Source organism: Gouania willdenowi, chromosome 22 (genome assembly GCF_900634775.1).
Source record: "Gouania willdenowi chromosome 22, fGouWil2.1, whole genome shotgun sequence".
NCBI classification, from domain to species: Eukaryota; Metazoa; Chordata; class Actinopteri; order Blenniiformes; family Gobiesocidae; genus Gouania; species Gouania willdenowi.
Genome location: NC_041065.1, coordinates 24,868,820 through 24,893,820, shown reverse-complemented (window position 1 = coordinate 24,893,820; position 25,001 = coordinate 24,868,820). Strand labels below are relative to the sequence as shown.

At 37.5% G+C, this 25,001-nt stretch overlaps 2 protein-coding genes across 2 annotated transcripts; one reads left to right on the top strand and one right to left on the bottom strand.

The window, feature by feature from the left end:
* Positions 1 to 559: 559 nt before the first annotated feature.
* Positions 560 to 2,599, bottom strand: fcf1 (FCF1 rRNA-processing protein). The gene is made up of 8 exons (XM_028438091.1): positions 2,507 to 2,599; positions 1,668 to 1,732; positions 1,501 to 1,572; positions 1,270 to 1,418; positions 1,116 to 1,188; positions 948 to 1,035; positions 747 to 841; positions 560 to 651 (listed from the first exon to the last, which is right to left on the bottom strand). Exons 1-8 carry the CDS (start codon positions 2,507 to 2,509, stop codon positions 603 to 605), a joined length of 594 nt encoding a protein of 197 aa, XP_028293892.1. The 5' UTR covers positions 2,510 to 2,599; the 3' UTR covers positions 560 to 602.
* arel1 (apoptosis resistant E3 ubiquitin protein ligase 1) lies at positions 2,542 to 23,207 on the top strand. The gene is made up of 22 exons (XM_028438039.1): positions 2,542 to 2,641; positions 3,809 to 4,039; positions 4,899 to 5,067; positions 8,130 to 8,350; positions 10,073 to 10,144; positions 10,549 to 10,775; positions 10,885 to 11,122; positions 11,972 to 12,141; positions 12,233 to 12,413; positions 12,497 to 12,741; positions 14,849 to 14,926; positions 15,017 to 15,158; positions 15,269 to 15,390; positions 16,125 to 16,200; positions 16,276 to 16,385; positions 16,471 to 16,650; positions 16,971 to 17,096; positions 19,110 to 19,239; positions 19,310 to 19,368; positions 19,466 to 19,555; positions 19,643 to 19,818; positions 21,025 to 23,207. Exons 2-22 carry the CDS (start codon positions 3,892 to 3,894, stop codon positions 21,125 to 21,127), a joined length of 3,063 nt encoding a protein of 1,020 aa, XP_028293840.1. The 5' UTR covers positions 2,542 to 2,641; positions 3,809 to 3,891; the 3' UTR covers positions 21,128 to 23,207.
* Positions 23,208 to 25,001: the final 1,794 nt, after the last annotated feature.

Genomic DNA, 25,001 nt, shown 5'->3' with positions numbered 1-25,001 from the left:
AAAAAATAAATAAAAAAAAATCTGTTTACGTATGTAAAAATAAATGTATTTCTATTCTTCTATTATTATTATTTTTATAACTAATACATAACAATTTGGCACTCTCATGACCATAGTTCCACCTTATCATCCAGTTTGCCTTACAACCTCTGTGTGGTCTTGCTCTTTGTTCTGTGTGTGTATATATTATTGCTGTTTTTTTAATGTGCCGCGCTTTGCTCATTTAATTACTCCTCGGGGATTAAAACAGTTTTTTTTTTTTACAATTCTGATGTCTAAAACTATAGTTTCTGTATGACATACACACAATTCCACCTGAAAACCGCTTCTTGGAGTGACTGTGTTTGGGGATCTGTTTGTTAATGACATGTTCATAAAAAGGACCAGTAATAGTTTGTTTTTTAATTAAATCCTTTATCTAATTCAAAAAAACACATTACAAGTAAGTTATCATAAACATAAGCACATTTTAATTCAGTTTTAAATCACATCACCAGAAAAAGCCAAATTTCAAAACTTCAATATTGTAAATATGAAACAAGAAAAAAGTGGGCAAAACTCCCGAAGAGCCACTTAGAGTTTATTTTAATCTGCACACGTATTTAGAACCTCGGCGCACCATAATCATCAGGCATCCGCTCAATATTATACCTATGAGAGAAAACAAAACGACAACGTCAGGTGCGTTGACTCATAAAACACATGCCGTTGCCACATGTTGAAAACCAAACAAACACTGTGGTTACCTATGATTAGAGATGTACATGATTGGCACACCGGGGATCTTCCTCACTCTTCTCTTCAGATCTCGGTCCACAGTAGCCAGGATGTAACACTTGTGCTGCAGAAACATCAGCCAATTATTTCTTAACACCATTATATCTAAAATAAATAATGAGCATAATTAATTTTTGCACCGACTCCTGTTCATTTGCATGGTTAACTACCTGTGTAACCCTTTGGACCAAGCAGTCATCAGCATACGTTCCTGTGTGTGTGCACGGCAGGCGCTCAAATCGTGGATCTTTGGCTATCCTGTAAAATACATGATAAACATTCTAATGTAGAAACTACAGTATTTCAAACAAAATCTGTGAGAGTTGAACATTTTGTACCTCAGTGCAACTCTGTATTTCATTCCCAGCTTTTCGATCTCAGCCATCACACAGTCTGTGATGTATGGAATGCCTGGATTGGATGAGAATTCATCAATGATATGCATTGTTTACTATATTGTATTACACTTAATACGAAGTAGAAAGAACTTACATTTGGCATAGAGGCAGTCCATCATTGACTGAACAATGTCTAGCTTAGCCTTGATGGAGAAGTTGATGAAATTGGTGTCAACAAGAATGTGGTATGGTGGGCCAAGCTGAGTGTTGTACTGGAAAAACAGGCACGACGGATGCTTTGTTCTGCACAAGGAGGTCAAAGAGAAGTTAGATGTATTATAGTATTATTTGAGATAGGATCAAGGCTTATGTTGCTTTAACTTACACTTCTCTTTCCTTCAGCTGAGACGGATCCTTCTTCTTTTTCTCTTTTGCTTTGGAACGGTCTTTCGCTTTCCTATAAAAAAAAATAAAAAGAATCCCATTCTCTTAAAATATGACTCGTGGGCTCAAAAATAAAATTAAAAACTTGTGTTATCAACCAGAACTTACAACCGCTGGTCTTTCATACTAATCATTCTCTTCATCACAGCAAACTTCTTTGTTTTCTGCTTCCCCTGGATTGAAGGTAAGATATAGGAATCAACATTGCACAAAAGTCAAATTTTTTCATGTTGTGTAACAGCATTCAGCACATTTTAAGTACGTGTTTGTCTGCCTTTGGTGGATTATTCGATATGTCCTTATATGTTGCTGTACACTTCAAGCATTGAATGCCAATGTAATGCCTCACAACAAACAGTACTTCTGTACACAGAGCAATTTCACCTAAAGAAGTGAATGTAATTTTGTCTGAGATTACATTTACTCGTGTTGTGCAAAATATTAATTAAACTTTTCAATAATTTTTAATGTGTAAAGAGTTACACAGATTCAGGATAACACTTTATGCAAGCATGAAAATATACACACCTGATGACACACAACAATACAGAGTTGTGGCAATTACAGAAAAGTTATTTTCAGTGAGTTTAGAAAATTTGCAGTATATTTGTTGTAATCTGCATCAAAATACATTTATATATAATTTTGGGGTCTTTTGCTCACTAAAAGTGAGAAAAGGGTTTGATTTGAGATGTTACTAACTTACACACATTACGTATATTTTGTTTTAATTACAGTGTAAAGATCTTGTAACAGCACACGCGCATTTATAGGCAGCGAGTACAGTACATAGAAATAGTAGTAAATCTAGAGCCACAATGCTAACCCAGCTAACGCCGTTTCGCCATTTTATAAACGTACAACAATGGTAGAACATGACTAACTCAAATAAACATCAACATACATGCATTCAAACAAGCTATGTTGACTAGTTATCGAAAATTTACCATGTCTTCAAACTCAGTCCAGACTGCGGATGTGTGCTTCTTCAATCCTCGTGTAGCGATGTGATGACGTAATCAAAACTCGACGCTCCTGCGCTTTTTCCGGTCGCTATGCTAACGCTCCATAGATAGACGAAGGTATGTATGCAGCTCCCAACCAAACTGTTTATAAACACTTAATGTGCACACACTATATACTTTGTGTTTATTAACTGTTGGTCTTTAAATACATTGTGCCCACACTGGTGGCTACCACGGTTTAGTCGCTTGCTTTCTTTAAACATTGTCGTTGGCTAACTATGCTAACCTGCTTTGTGTTGTGCTGCTGCTGCAACGGCTTGTCAGTGTCAAAAATGTCAATTACACTTTAGCTGTGAAACTTGATATTAGTTACCCGAGCTAATTTATTTATTTCTAGCCTTTACGTGTGTTTTAGTTAATGAAGCTGCAGACGGTTGTGTGTGTGTGTGTGTGTGTGTGTGTGTGTGTGTGTGTTTTTACGGAGCAAAGGCTTTTATTCAAAAGTCTTATTTTTTAAATTTTGTAATTATTTAATTTACAATAGTGCCTACAAAAACAACAGTAATAAATAGCCACCTTATTAATAACCACAATAAAAGGAATGATTGATTGTACCAGTGAAGCTGTCATTTACGCTTGCTTTGCTTGTGACATATGGCAAATCATTTCCCGGTGTTGCACAATCAAACATCTTGATAGTGTCATTTATTACAGTGATTGGACGCAATGCTAGTCAGAATTATGGCTGTATTGTTTAGTAACTAATCTTTAGATATCTTGGTTGAGCTCTTGCTGTCAATAATCTTCAGTTTTGTACCGTGTGATGGTGGGGTTGGGTTAAGGTTTCTGTGTTGATGTTTTGAAGGATCAACAGAGAAACAGAAAGCTCAGCTCTGTGTTTCGTGTTCAGCCTTTCATAAGAAATGAATCATCAACCAATTACAATCCCTGATTACTGTTTGAACATTGCAAAATGCCTTATATTGGTTTAAAAAAAACAAGAATAAATATGAACTAAATTATTGAATGGGTGTTTCTGTCATTATGGATGGATCGATTGATAATGTCAAGTTCATCCTGTCATTTGATCTAAGCTAAAGGACACCGATGAGTAATCACCCTGTCATTTGTTCCACTTGCAAATCCTGTGACTTAAGGAGTGGTTTGTGTGGAAGGCCAGAGGGAATGGGGTGTAATAAAAAAAAGAAAAACACGTCTGATGTATTCAAATCTTGCTTTGCTTCTGCATCTCTTCTGCTTAAGTGGGTTCCTCCTCCATTACAGGGACTTGGACGTGCCCACTGGTGTGCCGCTGTTTACCTTTTGAGCACACGGTGGTCTTTGAGGGAGGGCTCAAAGATGGTCTGATGGACCGCCGCTTTTTCCTGACCTTCCTCTTTTGCTCAGTGTTGTGGATCGTTTTTTGGGAAGTGTGTTGGAAGAGAGGAAAGCAAAGCCAGATCGAAGAATGGCTCCACAGACATAGGCTCTCGCAGTACAGGCATTTGTTTGAAGGTTAGTGGGTTAGTTCCTTGTTGAGATGGACATGATGCAAACATTGTTGTTACAACACCTCGGTGAAGTTAGCAGGGCTACAGTATGCAGACTTTTGGTAAATTACCAGTTTTTTATACTAAAATACCTCGTTAGTAATCAGAAAAACTCACCTGTGCACTGATTCTAATCATGTTTTGTTTTCAAATGCTAAATTCGCAGTCTTGAAGACAGAAAGTGAAACTATTTCTTGATATATGAAAGAGTGCAGTTACGTAATCATGAAGATATGCTAATCTGCTCTCTTGTTATATAACATTTGTGTACATACGCATGCACATTAATACAATAAAACATGTCCACAAGTTCCTTACATTGACATGAACATACACACATTCAATAATCTATTGCAGTGTTTCTCAAATGGGGGTGCAGTACGCTGCTTGAGAGAGAGAAATTGGAAAATTAACAAACGAAAGCATTAAAAAATGGTGTTTTGTGAGGTTTATTTTTCATTTAGAAATAATCATAATAATGATGGTGAAACTTTTGATTAGAACATAAACTGAAAATACAAGGCTCAGTCTTGGTCCCACAACAGGTGGGAGATGAACAGAAATGATCACAATTATAGAAATAAATCCATTCAGGAGGCACTAAATACTGATTCATTCTACTTACTGTATTTACAATGGGATTCTTTAAAATGTATCTAGTATCAAAATGTTGTAGTCGGACAAAGGGGGGACTTGGGCCCAAAAGTTAGAGACCCACTGATCTATTGCATAGGAAAGATCTGACTATTGAATAGTTGAATTGAATAGTGATTTACGAGCCAATTCAAGCTTGCTAAATGTATGTACCTTTGACGTGTATCCAGATGTGCAGACACTGGAAGAGCTGAGTTTTACTGTGCCGAGCCGCCTGGAGGAAGTTGTAAGAGATCAGCGACGCTGGAGGGAAATTGCAGAGGCTCATATCCAGCTGCTCAGAGACTTTGCCTTACAGGAGTGGCTTTCTTCTCAGAACCTGGAGCACTATTATCACATGTAAGCAATCAAAAGGATTATTTTTTACTACTGTATTTTCATTTTGACAATTCCAATAGGAGTTCAACAAGCTTTTTTTTTTTTTTTAAGTAAAATGTATTGGTTAAAAGCATGTTTCTGTTGGTTTGTTTCTGTCCACTTGAGGGCAGTCTTCTCCCTTCATGGTTTGCTGAGTTTGCTGACAGGCAGCTTTGGAGGGCTGCAGTGTTTCAGTAGGTCACTGCAGTAAAAGGTATTCTTTAGGGACCCTATGTATGTCCCCAGCAACAATGCACATGTTCAGTTTAGGGCTACTCAAATACAAATCTTTAAGTTTCAAACAGATTATTTTTTTTATCATAGGTCCATTTATTAGAATATTATATAAAATAATATAGAATGTTGTTCTACTTTTGACATACATTCAAATAAATATTCAATTAGAATAAAACAATACAAAATTTCTGCGAAGTAAAGAACCGTTTAAAAAATTAGAAGAAAAAAATGTGTTGCTGCTCATTAATTTAATTTAATTTTAAAATAAAACAAATGTCCCTCTCAGTTTAACAAAACAAATCCAGCCCTTCATAGAATCTTTTAGTAAACAAATATTTCAAGATGTCATATTGAGAAAGTGTTTTTTTTTGTTGTTTTTTTTTGTTTAATGTGAGAAGTGGCATGTTGTGTCTGTTGCCAATATACAGGCAGAGACACTGATGCAAATGCTTATTTATGAGTTGACTTTTGGAAAAGTATCAACAACTAACAAATCCTCAAAAAAGAAACCACAAACACATCTTCAATATTTTCCCTTAGTTTTTTTTATTTTTTATTAGGAGTGTCTTAAATTACTTTATACAGATAAAGTGTTTGTGGTGTGCTATATCATGCTTTTAGTGTTTGACGTATTCATTGGTTAAGATGTAAATTTTGCTCCCTCATAGCTTAAATATCACCTATTTTGTTAATGACGCAAACAGGGGCTGTCAATAACATTATTTTAAGTTTATAACAATGTTTTTGTTGTGTTAAAGAGAAAACTACATCTATCTATCGATCTATCTTTAAAGCAAGGAATCTATGTCTGTCTGTGTGTCTGTGGCTCAAATATCTCTGCGGTTCAGGGACAGACAGAGCTGAGACTTTCAACATGGCTGCTGCTTGGTTCAAGGGTGTGCAGCGTCGGATTTGTTTGGACTGCAATGATACCGTTTCTTGAACTATTTCAGAAAAAAATCTTAAATGCAGCTTTGCAGAACAGCTCAGTGTTGACAAGTAGTCATGGTAACTCAGGATTAGTTACAACAGCTCAATGTTGACAGGTATTCACTAGTCATGGTAACTCAGGATAAATTGAAAGCTGCAAAAAATCTACAGGAGATGACTGCACACAGGGCTTTTAAAAACAACTAAAGTGGGTCTAATATCCTAAAAAAAAAAATACCCCATAAATATTGACCAGCAGGTGTCCTCGGTAAGCAACGTTTGTAACTAAGGTGAGTAATAATAATAATAATAAAAAAAAGTGTTGTGTTATTTTACTTATTTTTTGTTTACCTTTTGTTTTATACAGATGCCTTTGTGGAAAATAAATGAAGGCCCGTTTGTGCAAGATTTTTGTCTCTTCCTTTTTAAGATTATACATGAGATGTTTACTGTATGCAATGGAACCATGGAAATATTTATTACGCTAAATAAATGTGGGGGGTGAAACTAACTAGTAACCTTTACTTTGAGTGCTATTTTTTTTTAGATACTTTTTACTTGTACTTGAGTGTTTCATGTATGACTTATTTATACTTGAGTACAATTTCAATCGAGTAACAGTATTTCTACTTAAGTAGAATACATCAGTACTCTTTACAGCTCTGCATGTAATGACGCTATCAGGAGAAAATCAAAAATACGAGATTGCACCAATTAGATCACAGCCATAAGTCACTCATTAGTAGACAATTCAGTTTTTCCAGCTGAATGTGTCATTCATTCATTCATTTATTCATTCATGTGTTCTGCAGAGACACAAAGTTTTGAGATCAGCACAAAAAACAGCAATAGTAGCCACATCTGGATACCACGTGTGTGCGTGCACGTGTAAATCAGGAACATCTACCTTGCAGCATACTTTGCCTTCACCTCTGTGCATTGGCTTTGAATCTGTTGTGAGAAACTATTTCAGTCTTTGTGTGAGCCGAGTAAAAACAAGCCAACAGATGAATGTCTCCAACAAATATGTAGATGTTTAACTTAGTTCGTGAATATCAGAGTGTGACGAGGCTTCTGAGGGCAATTAGCGTGTTTTAGGAGAATTTGATGAAGAGAGACAGTTAATGATGAAAAAGGGAGAGAAAGAGAGAGTGCACACCTGCTATAAGCTGCTGACCTGCAGAATTAAATTTGCATTAGGAATTAAGTGTTTACAATTGATAATTTTAAAGAAGATTTAACTTTTATTCTGAATTAAAGAGGAATTAAAGCTCCCATGTAAACCATTCATGAAAAAGCTACTTTACTTCTCACTTTTCTATAGCAAGACATACTTCCTACGGGCACTGCACTAGTATTTCAAACACAACCATTGTCACTCTTTTTTTGGTAAAAATAAACTGTGCCCAATGATCAGCTTGTTGCCTGTATTTCCTGCGCCCTTTTAAACTGAAACATTCAGATCCATCCTTTTATTTACCAGCTTCCCTTCTGCTCATGGGCATTGAATACTGGAGTTTGTTCCACTTTGATACATGACACTCTATCACAGATGGAGGACACTTAATCAGTCCAGGTAGAGGACATATTTATTTTTAAACAGGGGGCTCCATTAGCATTATGGGGTCAATACTTTATCCATACTGTATGTGAGGCCTTGAATTTAAAATCATGAAGCCATGTCTCGTCACTATTTTGTAAACAAGGGACTGAATCTGAATCCCACACCATCCATCATCTGCTTATTGCAATAACACACAATTTGTTTCAAATAAATGTTGCCCAATGGTTACAACGTAACAACTGTCAGTTTGCAAAGGTGGTGTGTGAAATTATTTATGTAATTATTCCTCTTTATCTCATGTGTTCTCCCACAGACTGAAGACCCTGGGATGTTTGAATCTGGATGAATTGTCTCAGTTTGACAATCAGCTGCAGCTTTCCCTTGCTGCTTGGGGCTACCACTACGACGACTACCTGAAGTTGGCCACCGGGATCAGGATCCTCCAGACCTCTAGGGGGAGCTGCGATCAGGACTACGAAATCCAGCTGGTACACAGCCTAGCTGAGAGGCGTCTGTATGAGAAGTGGTCGTTTGGTGAGGCTCCGATTGCTTTTGTCTTTCCAGGTTTTGCCATATGTGCCCTTTTCTGCACTAAAAAGTGGAATGATGTGTTGATTTGAGGCATTAACTCATTCAGTGCCAGCCATTATCAGATTTTCTACCCCCCTCAGTGCCAGCCGTTTTTGAGCGTTTTGACTGATTTTAAAGACCCACAGAATATTTTCAACTATGACTATCTAAAATCTGAAACCAGATTCTGAAACATTGAAGTCTCTACTTTCATAAAAAAAAACAATTTGTTTCTGGCTCATTTCGTTCTTTTGTAATCAGCCGTTGAATAGAGCAAGTTTTACACAATCTTCAGTTTCAGAGCAAAAAGCTGAGAAAACAATCTTTTTCTAAAAAAACCCTGTCAGTGACTTTAAAGCTATTTTTTTGCTTTAGTGACAACTAACATCTGAAGATTGTTTCCTTATATACAACAAAAAAAATACACTGGGACTGGGCTTTTGATGGCAAAATTATTATTATTATGCTATCTGGGTCAGAGTTGAATGGATTTCTTACTGTATTTTGGCATTCCTCCAAGTTTCTCTCCCGTCATTCTGCACACACACAACTTCCTCTTCCTCCCGGACATGCAGAGTGTCACTGCGTTCTCTGTTTTTTTTATTGTTTTATCTCACCATCGCCACATTATCCATGAGTTCCACACATGCTCTGGTCGAGTGTGCACTGCTGGGAACGTCAACTCTCGTACGTAGCGCCATTTTCTGTCTCATAAACGCCTTTCCTCCTCTCCCTTTTAGCTCTGCTGAGCACGGATGATCTCTCATCCAAAGGTGCGCTGCTGCCTCCTACGTGTCACCTATTATTTTGCTATCTGGCTCACAGGCTGGGGGTCATCACTGCGTGTCCGTTTAGTCCGGTTAGTTGATGGTTTTATCTCACCATCGCAACATTATCAATAATCCACTCAGGTCCATACATGTTCTGTGTTAGTATGTGGAGCTGTGAGCTGCTGGATGCGTCACAATATTACTCCGTAGCACCATAATCTCACTTTTTCCTGCTTCTTCCTCCTTTGCTGGGTAGCATCAGTGGCTAATCTCTCATCTAAAGGTGTACTGCTGCCATCTTCAAGGCACATGCCACTACAACACCCCACAGCTTAGATATTGATGAGGGACCTCCGCAAGGGTGTTTTTTAGTAATGCCCGTGAAAATTGACAAGTTATCTTGTCAATGGCACTGAGCGTTTGTATTTGAAATGACAAGTTATCTCGTCAATGGCACTGAGTGAGTTAATGAAGAAATTATTGTATGGATTATGTGTTTTGAGGAAATTTTACACTTTTTGTCACTATAAGTCACGGATCATTTGAGTATAGCTAGACCAAATTGCCTTATTCCTGTACCAGCAGCCTTTAGTTCTCGCTCCCTCACCCCGAAAACAATTGTTTACTCTCAATCATGTAAACAAATGAACAAAAACCAATAAAATGTAGTCATCATCACTCAAACTTACATCATTTAAGTCCATCTTGCTGTAGTTGAAACCATACCAGCATTAAAATCCCTTCCTGTTTATAGGAGTCACATTGACCAACTTAAGTTGTAATACTATCCTAACATGCCTTCTCAAAGGAAACCACACCACAGCACTATTAAATTAATTAAATCATCATGTTGAGGCTTAATGTTTGTGTTGCTTTCATTTCTCTTCATTTACACTATGTCCCAATGTCTTTTCAGCTGGAGCATTTATATTTGGCTGTACTGTGGCACTGTGCTTGTTGATAAGGGACCTCATGTTTTACGTGGTTGGTAAGTTTGTCACGATTTTGATGGTTTGGAGTGGGTGGGTGAAAGTCATGCTTTGTGTTTTTTATTTAATCATATACTGTACGAAAAGATTTGCTTTGTGGTTGTACTCTTAATATAAAGATATATATATATATATATATATATAAAGATATATATATATAAAAAAAAAATAATTCAAGATCTAAATTACATGTTACAAGATATGAAATTTTCCATACTTTTCTCAGTTAAATTAGATTTTTGTCTTTCTTTTAAGCAGCAGCTTAATATGTCAACTAAAAGTTTTGTATTTCACTAAGAAATTAAATCATTAATTTTAATCGGTCATTTTTTTTTTTGTTTTTTCTAGATTCTTGGCAGGTTTTAACTGCTATTCCCTTGTGTTTCTTTGACTCTTTTTGCAGGTGGAATTACTGTTTCCATCATTGCGTTTGTGTTCACCATCAAGTTCCTCTGTGAGCTTGCCGCACGTGTGGTCAGCTTCTTGCAGAATGAGGATCCAGGGCGACGTGGCGACCGCAGCATCTACGACTACGTCCGAGGAAACTACCTCGACCCTCGTTCATGCAAGGTGTCGTGGGACTGGAAAGAACCGCAGGAAGTGGGGCAGACGATGAGCTTTCAGGTTCAGGTGATTGCAGATTCTGAATGCGTTTCAGATTAAAGCAATTGCAACATTTAAAACAATTCAAATAATACACTTTACTTGGCCTGTACTTAAATATTCTTTGTCTTTTCAGCTCTTTTATAAGAATGGCCAACCTTTTCCAGCCCATCGTCCAGTCGGACTGAGGGTTATCATCACCCACATTGAGCTGGCCCTGGACATGCCTGTTACACAGGAGGTGCTACAGGAACCAGAGTCCAACGTGGTCAAAATAGCCTTCACAGTGCGCAAGGCCGGACGCTATGAAGTGGCTGTGAAGTTGGGGGGCCTCAATGTGGCTTATAGTCCCTATTACAAGATATTCCAGCCAGGTGGGACTGTTATGTAGGATTTTGATTTTGAACCTGTGTATATTATGTTCTCATTTAGCAAATTCTCACATTGTTCAATCTAAATCAAGAGTGTCAAACTCATTTTAGTTCAGGAGTCAAATACGGAGCAGTTTGATCTCAAGTGGGCCATAGATTTTATGTAGGAAAACAGGTAATGTCAACTCTATTGTTCCCTAGTTTGCACTTATTGCAAAAGAAGAAACTGACAGTATCCAAGCAATAAGATGACAGATATCAGTCCCAATAGGGCATTCACTTTAAATTTCTTTATTTTTGTGACCAATTTTTATTTAATTCATGGAAATTATCAGAAATTATTTCAGGAAAATTTGTGATAAATGCATGGAAAAATTGCCATCCTCCAAACGTTGTGACTTTCATTAAATTTGTGCATATTATAAGGGCTGAGATATCTACAACTGAAATATTTGGTAATTTAGACAATCATTTATGTTTTTTCTGTCCCGATTAACTTTCTCCTGCTGGCCAAATTGTTTGGTCTAAAGGGCCAGATTTGGCCCAAGATTTTTTATTATATTTTAATTATTTGAGATTAAAAAGGACTGCCATCATGTGATATAAGCATAGGGAAAATGTGAGCCCTGCTAATCTTGTTGAGTTTTATTAAATTTGTGTATTATTTTAGAAGATATCTACAACTGAATTAGTTGGTTATTTACTCAATGATTCATTGTTTCTCTGACTTTTTTGCTTTCTGCTGCGGGCCGATTTGGATGATCCAAAGGACCGGATTTGGCCCCCGGGCCTTGAGTTTGACACATGATCTAAATGCTCATATTGATGGTCGATCTGTATTGTTTTCCTCAGGCACAGTTGTTCCATCCAAAACTAAGATAGCTTATCATTTCTCCACCCTGGTGTTAACAAATGGCCAGCAGCACACTTTGCAAATCGAGCCCAGGGACGAGTACGGAAATCCTACCAGTAACTCCACATCCCTCACCGATGAAACCAACTACAGTGTCCATGTTCACTCAGTAAGATATGCACTCTCATTTCAAGCATTTTCTTTCAATCTGTTTATACCTCAAGTAGCTTGGATACATATTGATGATCATTTTGTTCCAGGTTGGCACAGGCGATGATGACAGCCCCGAAGAATTCTACACTAACTCAGTCATACTGAACAAGCAGCAGTGCCAGGTCCTACTGAGACTCACTCTGTGGAGGACCGGATGTTTCAGGGCTCGCATCTCCTACAAAGATCAGCTGCTCAGCAATGGAGAGTTTGACTTAATTGTTCTCAGTGGTGAGTTTGGTTTGAATAAAAAGAAAAAGCTCTCTTCAGTCATTCAGTACGAGAGGCCCTGACTTTTTATCGTCTCATTGCAGAGAATGAGAAGTCCTCCGTGGAGAAGAACGTGTCCACCCCAGGAATAAGCATCTACTTTGAAGCCTACCTTTACAGCAGCGGCAACTACAGCAGTTCTTCATGGCAGTTACCGGCGTCCTCTCTGCTGGTTCCTCAGAGGAGACCCTCCATGGGGGACGAGGAGGACGAGCACGACTCTCCTGTGGAGGGACAACCTGAAAAGGTCAAGAAACCAAAAAAGGTCTACTGTTATATATCACCAAAGGTAAGTGGTACACATAGATTGTATGTTTTGTTTGGCTTTGTATTAGGCCTGGGCAATTCATCTAGATTTAAGATATGTCAAGATTTCTATTATACAATATCGCCATTAACCATATATTTTATTTTATAGCTTATTTTGTATCAAAATACTCTTTTTCGGAGATGCTGTTTTCGCTTTTTCTCAGAACAGCATGAAAAGCACAGTTAAATGGATTGCTGAGTGCGTTCCTAACTCAGACCTTCCCCTAAACAAGCAAAACTACAGAACTCACTCACACGTGCTGTCCCTTATATGAGAAAAAGCCAAAAGTGGTACTTATTGTGTTGTTAATTGTTAGTAAATGTTCCTGTGTGGCATTTTGCATTAGCAATTGAAAGACAATTTTAAATATGTCTTTCAGGTAAGACTATATTGAGCTATAAAAACCAAGATTTATGTCGTATATCGCCATTTTGAGAAAAATGTACTTCCACATTCGAGGCACCACATTTCCGGTCCAATGACGAGGCATTTTGAGCAGCCGAGTCCCTGACAGCTTTCGCTGCACTGTGCCTCATATGACGGTGCATAAAAAAGTGTTTTGGATTTTTTACAGTGTGTGACGGCTCTGCTACGCCAGCTGCACTGAATGTTTATGAAGCTATCTAGCAACTTAGCTAAACAAAATCTAAATATGATGCATATTTTTTCTGTATTGTATTAGTAGAAAAGCTTTCAGTCAGCGCAGTCCGCCCCAAGTCAGAGAGAGAGAGAGAGTGGGAACAGACGGAATAAATAGCTTATTAAAAACATCTGCAGTGTGGACGGGGGTGTGTGCTCTGATCTGCTCCAGCTCGGCTGCTTGTGTGTGAGCAGCAGCGGTGACTCTGAGCCTCTTGCTGTCCTCACAGCAGCAAGTGATACATGCTTTTATGTTTCTAAAACATCAGAAAACTCTCCAATAGCACAAGATAAAGTTCCTACATTTGTTACTAGTCTTTATGGAGAAAACAGTCACAAACAGTTCCGCAGTGTGCCCGTGCACGCAAGTTTTGTTCAGGAGGGGATGAAGGAACTGGGAGCACCTCACAAAACTCACACACTGCAGCTTTAACTTTGAATACTACATGCACTGGTTACTATAACTAAATACAGAATATAAAATGCAAACTCACCTGGTATAATGGCGATTTTCGTCATCTTAGTTAGCAAAGCGCTCCAAAACACGTTCGCAGCTGCAGCCGCTCTATTTGACTTAGAGCCAGCTCAAATCGTCTCCGCACGTCCTAGTTTTTAATTTGGCGTAAGCACAACATCACTGGGTAATAAATGCCAGCTACACATTTTTTGTCCCTACTTGGAGTGAAGTTATCTGTCCGGATTTTGGCTAGCCATTGCTGACGCACCGTATTATCAGCAGGGGAAGTAGTGGAAGCTAATACAGGAATTATCCCATGAAGAAAAGTAGATCTAGGTACACAACCGTGTAATGTTGAACCTCCAACCCTTTGATATAGACCAGTCGCCTCTTTTGGACACTGAACATGCTAATTGTCGAGATATGAGGTTTGGTTCATATTACCAAGCCCTACCTCATATTCAGCAAGGGATTTGGTGTGTTTTAATGTGCGATAGTGTTAAAGTACTATACAGTTTATTTTTTATTGAAGCATCTATGTACATCTACATATTTAGGGATCATACTTTCTTCCTGTTATCATCCAGTGATGTATTGTCCTTTGTTTTATAGTGAACAAGAAGCTCCTTGCTCTCATTCTGTGGCTCAGTTCTGCTTTTTTTTTTTTTTTTTTACATTTTAGAGGCCATGCCATCAACAAGAACAGTAAATATTAATCCTATTGAAATAGTTTAGGGATAAAATCCCTTATAAATATTACATTTTAATTAAATATGTACTCACAAAATGATACTGAGTGAAAAGTTGTTGGGAGAATATAGATTCGTCTCTTGAGAGAATACTCGAGAGAGAGTTGATAATTTGATAAGTAAACACTCCTGTTTAACTCATCTTCAAACTGTCACGTCAGGTTTTAAAATTGTTTTTAAAGAGAATTTGGTAGAAATGTGTTGAAAAGTGCTTTACTAAACTTATCTTTTTGTCGAACAGCAACTGTCTGTGAAAGAGTTCTACCTGAAAATTATTCCATGGCGCCTTTTCACATTTCGAGTGTGTCCTGGAACAAAGGTAAGCAGTGAAGATTAAAAAAAAAAAAAAAGAAAACTCATGAGAAAAAAAGGAAAAATGTTGCATTCAGTTTGATTGCTCTCGTTGCAGTTTACCTATCACGGCCCTGATCCAGTTCACAAGTACCTGACCCTGGTGGTGGATGATGGGATCCAACCTCCTGTAGAGCTCAGCTGCAAAGACAGGAATATCATGGCTGCCACCTTTATTCGCTTCCTGCACAAAAACATTGGTTTGTTCCTTCACTGTTTGAACACTCACTCACACCGTCGGAATAGTTCTTTTTAGTGCCTGAGGCAGTTATTACTCAATTATTATTAATCATTTTATTTTTTTCCACAGGCGGCTCCGAAACGTTCCAAGACAAGGTGAACTTCTTCCAACGTGAACTCAGGCACATCCATTCCAAGAGACCTCGCACCAAGACCTGCCTAAAAGTCACTCGACACACTATTCTGGACTCAGTGAGTGCAGCCAGGGTTGGGTCAATTACATTTTTGAGTTACAATTACGTTTTCATTTACCCATGGTCAATTATGATAACAGTGATGAGCATTTTTTACAATTACAATTACATTACAGTTATTTTTTATTTTCAGAAAGTTCATTACAATTATGTTCTCAATAAAGTTCAATCAGGATTAATCATAATTACTGAGAATTAAATAAATAACCTAATAAAAGTTAACCTTCCTCTTGTGTTAGCTTTCTGTTAGCATCTGTCATGATAACAGGTCCTAAATCAGCTGTAAAATACACTAAAAGCAAATATCTATCATCTAATTTTTTTCCTATCTATTGGTTACCTTGTTAAGCTTCCTAATCATTGAACATATAGGTTTTGTCAGTAAACCTCTAGATTACATTTTTTTTAAAATGGTAAAATGTGGGAATGCTTATTATGAAACATATTTTAATTGTTAAATACATATGTGTAGAACCGTACGTAGAACTGTAACATGGTTCTCCAGTTTAGCGTAAAATTATAATTGACAATTTTTATAGAATTGTCATAGCAATTACAATTACAAAGTCAATTATCTGAACTCAAAAACGATTTAATTATGTTTACGACAGCAACAGTTTTTAGAAATTACAATTATAATTACACCATATTGTTAATTAATTATCAATTAAAATTGACCCCAACATAGACCTGGTTGTTTTCAATGTATAATATCTGTTTGATGTCACTCAGTCACTGAAGGCAACCAGAAACTTCTCGGTGTCAGACTGGAGTAAGAACTTCGAGATTGTGTTTCAGGATGAGGAAGGTAAACACAAGTGACCTGGTGTGTGTTTTTGGTCACATGATGCATGTAGTTTAGTTCTGAATTGTATCTGTGCAGCTTTAGACTGGGGAGGACCTCGCAGGGAGTGGTTCGAGCTGATCTGTAAGGCTCTCTTTGACACATCCAACCAGTTATTTACACGCTTCAGTGACAACAACCAGGGTCTTGTGAGTAACGGTTGTGAATTACTGTGACACGCTTTAGGAATTCCTGTAATCAGAAACATTCATGAGAGTTTCATTCATGTCTCAGGTGCACCCGAACGCTGAAAGGCCGCAGCATTTACGTCTGAAGATCTACGAGTTTGCCGGTCGGATCGTAGGAAAGTGCCTGTACGAGTCAGCCTTGGGCGGAGCTTATAAACAGCTGGTGCGAGCTCGCTTTACACGTTCTTTCTTGGCCCAGATCATTGGCCTCAGGATGAACTACAAGGTATTGACCCGCAAATCTCCTCTCAGCAAAGATATTTTTCTTGGAAGTTGAATTCTTGTTTTCTTTGTTTATCCTTTGTAGTCAGCTGGTTTGTCTCATCTCTTTCACACAAAGCCAAGAAACCTGATTTGTTTTATGTCATTATTTATTTTATGGAGAATTAGCCAGTGTGTTTAGCAGCTTAGCCAAAGTACTAAGATATCAAAGCTGAGAGCTAAAGCCCACCCATTTAGGTTTTCAAACTTGGCTTTGAGAAGATAAAGTGTGGTGTTTATTTAAAGTGTCATTTCAGTGTTTTTTGGGCTTTTCCCGACTTGCAGTACTTTGAGACAGACGACCAAGAGTTCTACAAAACTAAAGTGTGCTTCATCCTAAACAATGATGTGAGTGAAATGGACCTGGTGTTCGCTGAGGAGAAATATAGCAAGTCGGGACAGCTGGAGAAGGTGAGGCAACACTTTGGAAAGGACCGTTTCCGTTTATCCTTGATGTCTTTTTACAGGAGAAAGCAGCAGTAAACCTACAGAAACAAACCAGATCGCTTGTTTGGCAAAGACGTGGGTCTGAGGAGTTAAGACCGAGGAATATAAACTGATTATTTTGATACTGTGCTGTAAGGCTGTGCAATTAATTGAAATGTAATTATGATTTTGATCATTACACTCAACGATTACAAAAATAACAATCGATAAAAACAATATATTTTTAAAAAAAAGAAAAATTCTATTATACATATGTTTTATTTGCTAAACAAAACGAACTTCCACGATTTAGGACATCTACAAAGAGTAAAGCTTGGCACACACGAGAAAAAGCGATTGATGATATAATACTAATTTTAAGTTGTTTAATGCACGCGCATGCCAGCTCCTCCGCCCCGCACCGCTCAAAACTAAAACTAGCCTAGCATGTAGGTCAACATGAGGACAGTTATTCCTAGAGATCATGAAACATGGCAGGAGAAATGCAGCAAAAACACAAAAGTGAACATATTGCATTTTAGTGTTTGAAGAATTTTATTCATGTTTAAAGAATGTGTTTTGTACAAAAAATAAGTAACTTTTTGGTTGACAAATAATAGTGATTATGATTTTATCTATGATCTAGCAGCACTACTGTGCTCTTTAGTCATAAGTGAAAGTATATATAAAAGCATTATGGGCTGTATGCTCCCATGCTCGTAAGTCAGAAAAGCTGCCTAGCGGCGCTGTTTTTGGCTGTGCGCTATTCTGCCACTGTACTTAAGTCAGTCACTGCGCGTCTTCGTCCCAGTTATGCACTGTGGGTGAAGCGGCCCTGACATGTGGGGGTTTCCATTCACATCTGGCTTCAAACGCATTCTTCCAATGGCTTAAGTTTTTTCCTCCTACGCGCTTCTGAACCTGGAATAAGTGCAGCGCCCTGATAAAGTAAAACATTATATTGCACTAGAAATATGGACTTAGTTACAATTTAAGCCGCACGCACTCATAATATTGCAGAAGAGACTCAGAAAGAATCTATCCAAACTGACACTGTCATGCTGTCACAGGGGTGGGGGGAGTCACACAAGCACGCGAAAGGTTTGACCATCAGCTTTTTTTTTTTTTTTTCCAGCATTCCTAATATGTTCACATTTACCAGTTCTAGACAGTTTATTTTACCCGTGCCGTCCACGCTGCTCAGACTGATGTCCAACTATTTTCATACTCTGTACAACGTAAAGCCACAGTTTGATCCACTACAGAGTAAATAAGTGAAAACATTGATGATGACGACTAATGCACGCTGATCATTTCTGAATGCAGGAATGTAAGAAGTTAATAAAATCAGGCTTTCCACACAAACAAACGTTAATGTCGTTAGTATGAGTGGAGGCCAGGGGGGAGGAGTTTTTAACTGGCGCGGCCGATCCTCACATTGCAATAATCTTATCAAATTAATCTGTTCCATTGTTTTTCAACCAAGGCTTTTCAAATTAAAAGAGTGCTTGATCATTCCTGTGGAATTCAATGACATTTAGAAGCATTAGGAAAACTTCATGTATTTCATAATTTTAGGACAACATAAAAGAAATGACATCATGGCGAAGTGTGCCTTCTTCAGACCGCCTTCATTTACAGACTTACGGTGGGCATGTCTGGAGCCTGGACTGGAGAATACGGCCCTAACTGTGCTCCTATTAGTGCTTTGAATGTATTCAGGCTGCCTGGATTGACGTTACAAACTGTGTTTTTGCTCTCTTTGGCCTGCTCCTTCAGTGTGTGTCAGTATTTTTGATTGTGTTTCTATGTTTTTGGTTTGTTTTGACTTAATTAGACATCATGATGTCAGTGTTGACATGATTGTTGTAATACAAGTCAAAGGAATATTATTCTTTGCTGACGTTGTGTTTTTATTTTGAACTCAGCTTATTGTTCTTGGACATTTCTTAGATTTCTTTCTTGAGCTCATTCTTCCGTGTCTTCGTGCTCTCTCAGGTGGTGGAGCTAATATCGGGCGGAGCACAGATTGCCGTCAACAACGAAAACAAGATGCATTACCTCAACCTGCTGGCCCAGTACAGACTGGCCAGTCAAGTACGAGATGAGGTCGACCACTTTCTCAAAGGTAAGGAAACAAGCCCAGCCGTTTTAAACGTCCTGTAATGAGTGTGTGATGGTTTCCTAATTTACTGCAGGCCTCAACGAACTGGTTCCAGAAAACCTGCTCGCCATATTTGATGAGAATGAATTGGAGGTGTGTGAGATCCAAGCAATGAAATCCCTGCCATGTTAAAACACAGGCTAATTTTTCTATTTGTGTGTGTGTGTTTGTTTTTCTTTAATGTGTGTAGCTATTGATGTGTGGGACTGGTAACATTAATGTGCAGGACTTTAAGGCCCACGCTGTAATAGTTGGAGGCTCGTGGCACTTCAGAGAGAAGGTAGGTGTGGCCTATTGTCAATTTTAAAAAGGTGAATTTAGGTTTTTTTTTTTTGTGTACCCTTATTTATTCTCTGCGCTGTTGCAGGTGATGAAGTGGTTCTGGGCAGTGGTTTCCAGTTTCACCCAGGAAGAGCTGGCCCGGCTCCTGCAGTTCACCACAGGCTCCTCCCAGCTCCCCCCAGGAGGATTCAACACTCTCTGCCCTTCCTTTCAGATCATTGCAGCACCAACACACAGCACTTTGCCCACCGCACACACCTGGTGAGAATACCCATGCTTTTTAGCTTTGTTTCACTGACACTAAATAATAGTCATATACAAGGTTTACAAGACTTTGTAGAAATTTTAATTATTAGTTATAATCCAGAGTAACTAAACCCCAAAAACCATTTTTTCTGCTGAAAACAAATGCATTTCAGTATGAAGTAATGCTGTTGATTGATTCTGGTCCAACACTCAACATTTTAGTCAAATGAATTTGGGTTGAAACATGGCTATTACCATTGTATTTTGTTATTGGCTGAGAACAAGATTCTGTGACGTCATTGAACCATTGTGCGTCATTTTTGGCCCCGCCCTTTTTTATAAAAACTATCATCTGTGTACTCTACAATCTGTGGTGAGTAGGTTGGATTGAGATAATTGTGAATAGAAAGGAATAGCGATTATTGAGTAGCTAGTTAGCATAGCATATATTGTTCTTGGAGATTTTATAGTATAGACTGTGCGTGGCTTTACTGCTCCAGGAGCCCCTCCCATGATCAAGACATGTTTTGAATTTCCCTCCGGCAGGTCAGGAGAAAGCAAGGGTTTAGTTACTTTTCAAGATCTGTAAGAAGCTTTTTGCAATTTACAAAAATATTTTATCAGATGAAGACATAGTGTAGGCCTCATGACTCAATGAATGAAAAATCATTTGTTAAAAAAAAAAAGATGTAAAAGTTTGAAATTGCAGCTTGAAAGCTTGTTTTGTTTGATCTCCACTGTATACCCTCTGTTTATTGACATTGTCAGAAGAGTTTCCTGCATTGCATTGTGGGATGTGCAGTTCTGTAGACTGATTCATGGAATTGTTTTTTTTTTCACCTTAACATTTTGTGTTTTATTCTAAAAAACTCTTTCCAAAGTGACTTTCCAACACGTTTCTGGTATTTTCATGGACTGAAAGTTGTGGCAAAAACAATGGCAGATATTTTGGGGGTTTACACAAAAAGATCCAAATCACAAGGAATATTTGAGGCCTAAACATGTCTTTATCTGATTAAAAAACTTCTCACACAGTGAGAAAAAAAAAAACCAATTCAATGACTACTGCGTGAAATTAAAAGCTTCCCTTACAGCTGAGTAAAATAATGTGATTTATGCACCATATAAAAGCATTTTATTTAACACACAGCTTCTGTAAATATACTATCAAATTTTGTGCGTGAATATCAAATTTGAAACTAGTTGGTGTTTTCTATCCAGTTTTAACCAGTTGTGCCTCCCCACCTACGACTCGTACGAGGAACTGCACAAGCTTCTGAAGCTGGCCATCAGTGAGGGCAGCGAGGGCTTCGGCATGCTCTGACCACACCATTGCTGCCATCGTGGTTTTATCCATTAAAGGGACACTAGCAGTGCACCACCGCATTTACTAATGGAACTTTTTTGGCTCAAGAGAGAGAATTTCAGGAAGTCCCAGAAAGCTGTGCTCCAACTGGGACCCCTTCATCTCAACTTTATTACTACTGCATGTACATAAGATATCTCGCTTTTGTATAAAAAGAAACACTGATTGGTGAAGGGTTGAGGTTTGGCCCGGTTTTATTTCCTCATGCTGAGTTTTGTGTTGTTTTATATGTTCTGGAGATGAAACGTGGTTGAATGAACACCTTTAGTTTTAATGTACATTTTGCTTCTTTTGCAATTTGCAAACTGGGGAACACTTAAGTGCAACAGCGGCCTACGGGTGACGTGGATCATGTTTGCTTCTGCAGCACTTTGGCCTTAATCGATCAGGGACAGATGTGTGTGTGTTTGTAAATAGATATCACTGTTTTCAACACTTGTACACCATTGTGCTTGTGTAAATTTTTCATTTTCTTTTTGGTTTAGGAGAAGGGATTTTGTTGCTGTTGCACATTTGATTGCTAAAATGATTATTTTTCTTTCCTTTCTTGGGTAATTAAGGTTTTTTAAAATTAGCCAAGAAATGTCTATTTTTTTTCTGTTTTTAACTTATTCTGTCATGAAAAAATGTCTGTATGTTGACCCATACTTCAAGAATGGTTAATGTTTTTTGTTTGTTTGTTTGTTTGTTTGTTTTTAATATAACTTGCCTTATTCATGCCCTTTGCCTCTGATTGTATCCTGGGTAGGTGGTAGTAAATTAGTCAACTGCATTAGGTAATAGTTATACTGTGTAAGTTCTTCTAGAGGTAACTGTGGGTGTGAATGCTAATGTGTTGTAATATATGCAGTATGAGTTTTCTATTCTCCTTCATAGCCTTTAATTGGTTGACCTCAGTTTGCCTCCTATGCATCCTCTTACACAGGTGTCTTTCATGTAGGAACATCAAAGTCGACCGTCTCACTACTACACAATCTTTGGCCATAGACCTACTCATGCACTACAAAAATTAGTAAGCAAAGCATTGTTCATTGGGAAACTTTCAATCTTGTTTTTCTTCATTGTCGTACAAATATTTAGCTTTAATAGTAATTCCAGCAGGATTCTTTTTGAATACTATGTTGTTTCATTTGTTCAGATAACTGTTGCTTAGGAAATCCACTGACAGTCTTCGTCAGAGGCGTCTGCTGTTTGATGTTTTCTTTGAAGTTTCCTTGACTTACACGTAGTAATCGCAGCAAGATTCTTGTCTTGTTTTGTCTACTACGAGAAAGGCAAGGAATCTTCATAAAAAACATCAAAGCGTTCAGCAGATCGCTTTGAAGTTTCCTTTGAAGTTCCCTTGACTTCTGTGTAGTCCAGCAAGGTTCTTTTTTACTTCTTTTGTCGACTATGCAGAAGTCAAGGAAACTTCAAAGGGAACCTCAAAGCAATCAGCAGATGTCGAAACATGTCTGGAGATCAAAGTGGATTTCCTAAGGAACAGTTGTCTGAATAAATGAAACCTTAACATAGTATTTTTAATAGTGTTAGTGTTCATCTCATCAATATATTGAGCCAACAGTGGGTTTCTTGTTTGTTTTCCTGCTCACATTCCTCAGCGATTCCTCTGCTGTTCCAGACTTTTCCTAATCCATATCTTCGATTTGTCATTGTTTGTGCTGCCAGTCAGAGATTTAGGAAAAGTGACTTTCAGTGAAAGAGACGATATTCGGAGATAATTCTCCTTCACAGTATTTTGTTCAGACTGCGGTGTTAATTCTGACTTGATCGTCAGTTACTCTGTTTTTCGTAGATGTTCATACATTTGTTGGCTCTTTAACCACACACTACACTACAGCGCTAAAAAGTTCCTGGTTCATGTTTGTTTGTGTTGTGCATTTATACGCTGAGAACGCAAAAAAAAAAAAAAAAATCTAAAAGTTCTTATCAGATGTTTTCTCAAAGGTGTGTTTTTTGCACCAATACCAAAAATGTATTTGATTCTAATGAAGACTCAACATCCCAGGTTGATTAGACCACAACAAATATGAAGGATGTGTGTCCATGTCCAGCGGTTTTGTCTTTATTTAATGTACAGCTCCTCATGGCCACCTTGTTTATGATTGATTGGAGCGGTTCTGAAGTCTAAGGCTTGCGTGTGAATTTTAGTGATTGTAAATACGGTGACATGGATGACTATGGAGAGAAGTACTTTTTTTATTATTATTATATTGAGCCTCTGCTGATGAATGCGTGGGTTTTTTTTGTTTATGGGAATAAAAAGTGATAAAATAAACATTTTACTTCAGTTTGGAGTGTTTCAGTGTTTATTCCAGTAAGAATGCTGATGGCCTTTGTGGAGAAACTTAGACACGCACGCGCAGGGAGGGGACTCTGACTCTGTGATGGTGTAAGATGTTTAATCATTTGAAATACTTTGTGTTATTTTCACTATTCCACATTGAGAGCAGTTAAAGCTCATAAAATGTATAGAGTTCTGTAAAAGCAAGGAATAGGATAAACATGGGAATGTTTTCTCTAAAATAAAGATTTAAGCATTGCTTAACCTTAGTTTAATAGGTTTCTGATTTGTTTAAGATGGTAAAGAGAAAATGAAAAAAGATTAAAATCAATGGCAATGCAACAGATTTCAGAAGCTATTGGGGTCCTAATAAAATTAAATGAAATGCACCTTTTAGACACAAGGGGGCGCTATCTGTACATTTGACAGGAATTCACCACAAATAAGGAATTCCTACTTTTCATTCTTTAGGTTTGATTCTGATTGTAATATTAAAGCACAATATTCATATGGCAAATCTAAGCTAAAAGAAAGAATAGCATTTATTAAAATCCTCACTATAAAGAACTGAAGATCCCCATGCTAATCAATCTGAAACATAATCCGAATGGCTACCAGTTTAATACACAGTAAACAAAAATATTGCTCCAATTTCCCAGTTTCATTCCAGTTTAATTAGAGGGAAATTAAATGAAGGAAGACTTTGCATCTACATAAAAAGTTAGGAAATACTTCAATTTCAACATGCAACACTATATTTCTCTTTAATTTATGCCAATGTTTTATTTTCAAATGACCACTCTGGAAACATTTCATAGGGAATCGTCATGTTTCTATTCCACTAACTACGCTTTTACTAACCAAAATATGTTCTTACAATTGAACAATTATGTAAGATTTTTGTAAAACCCAATTTTTTACTTTTATTTGATCACAATCTAAACACCAAATCTGCATCATCTTTAATGAAATCCGATCTTTTACACTTGAACATATTTGTCTCAATGTTTCAGTGAAAATAAACATTTAAAGGTGGTTGATTAAAGGTAATATATATATATGTCAGGTAATAAGGCTCTGCAAATGTGCACGTTGCCTTTTTTCCATGTAGTTTTCCCAATTTTCTTCCAATTTATTTTCATTTAAAACAATTCCCTCACATTTATCTATTTAAGCTGCGTTGAGCCTTAACTTATCTTTGTGAAAGGTGTATATTTTCTGATACTGGTTCATGTGTTATAGGCCAAAGGTAAAATATTAATACAAAGAAAAGCTAATTGAACATTTTTTCATTTAACTTCAGTTTATCTTTATCAGCTGATACTTTCTATTCCAGTTCAATAATGTATTTAGAGTATGTGATCAAGTTTGAGGTGCTTTACAAAAATCTATTACCTGATGGTAACTCTACTGTAATAACTTCCAGTTGCACGCACCCTAAAGATGTGAAATCAAAGTGAACCTCCAATCTACTTTTATGTGTCAGAATGAACTTGGTGGCTTTCCACAGCAGAGAGAATGATTCCAAGTAGGCCCACGATGGTTGCT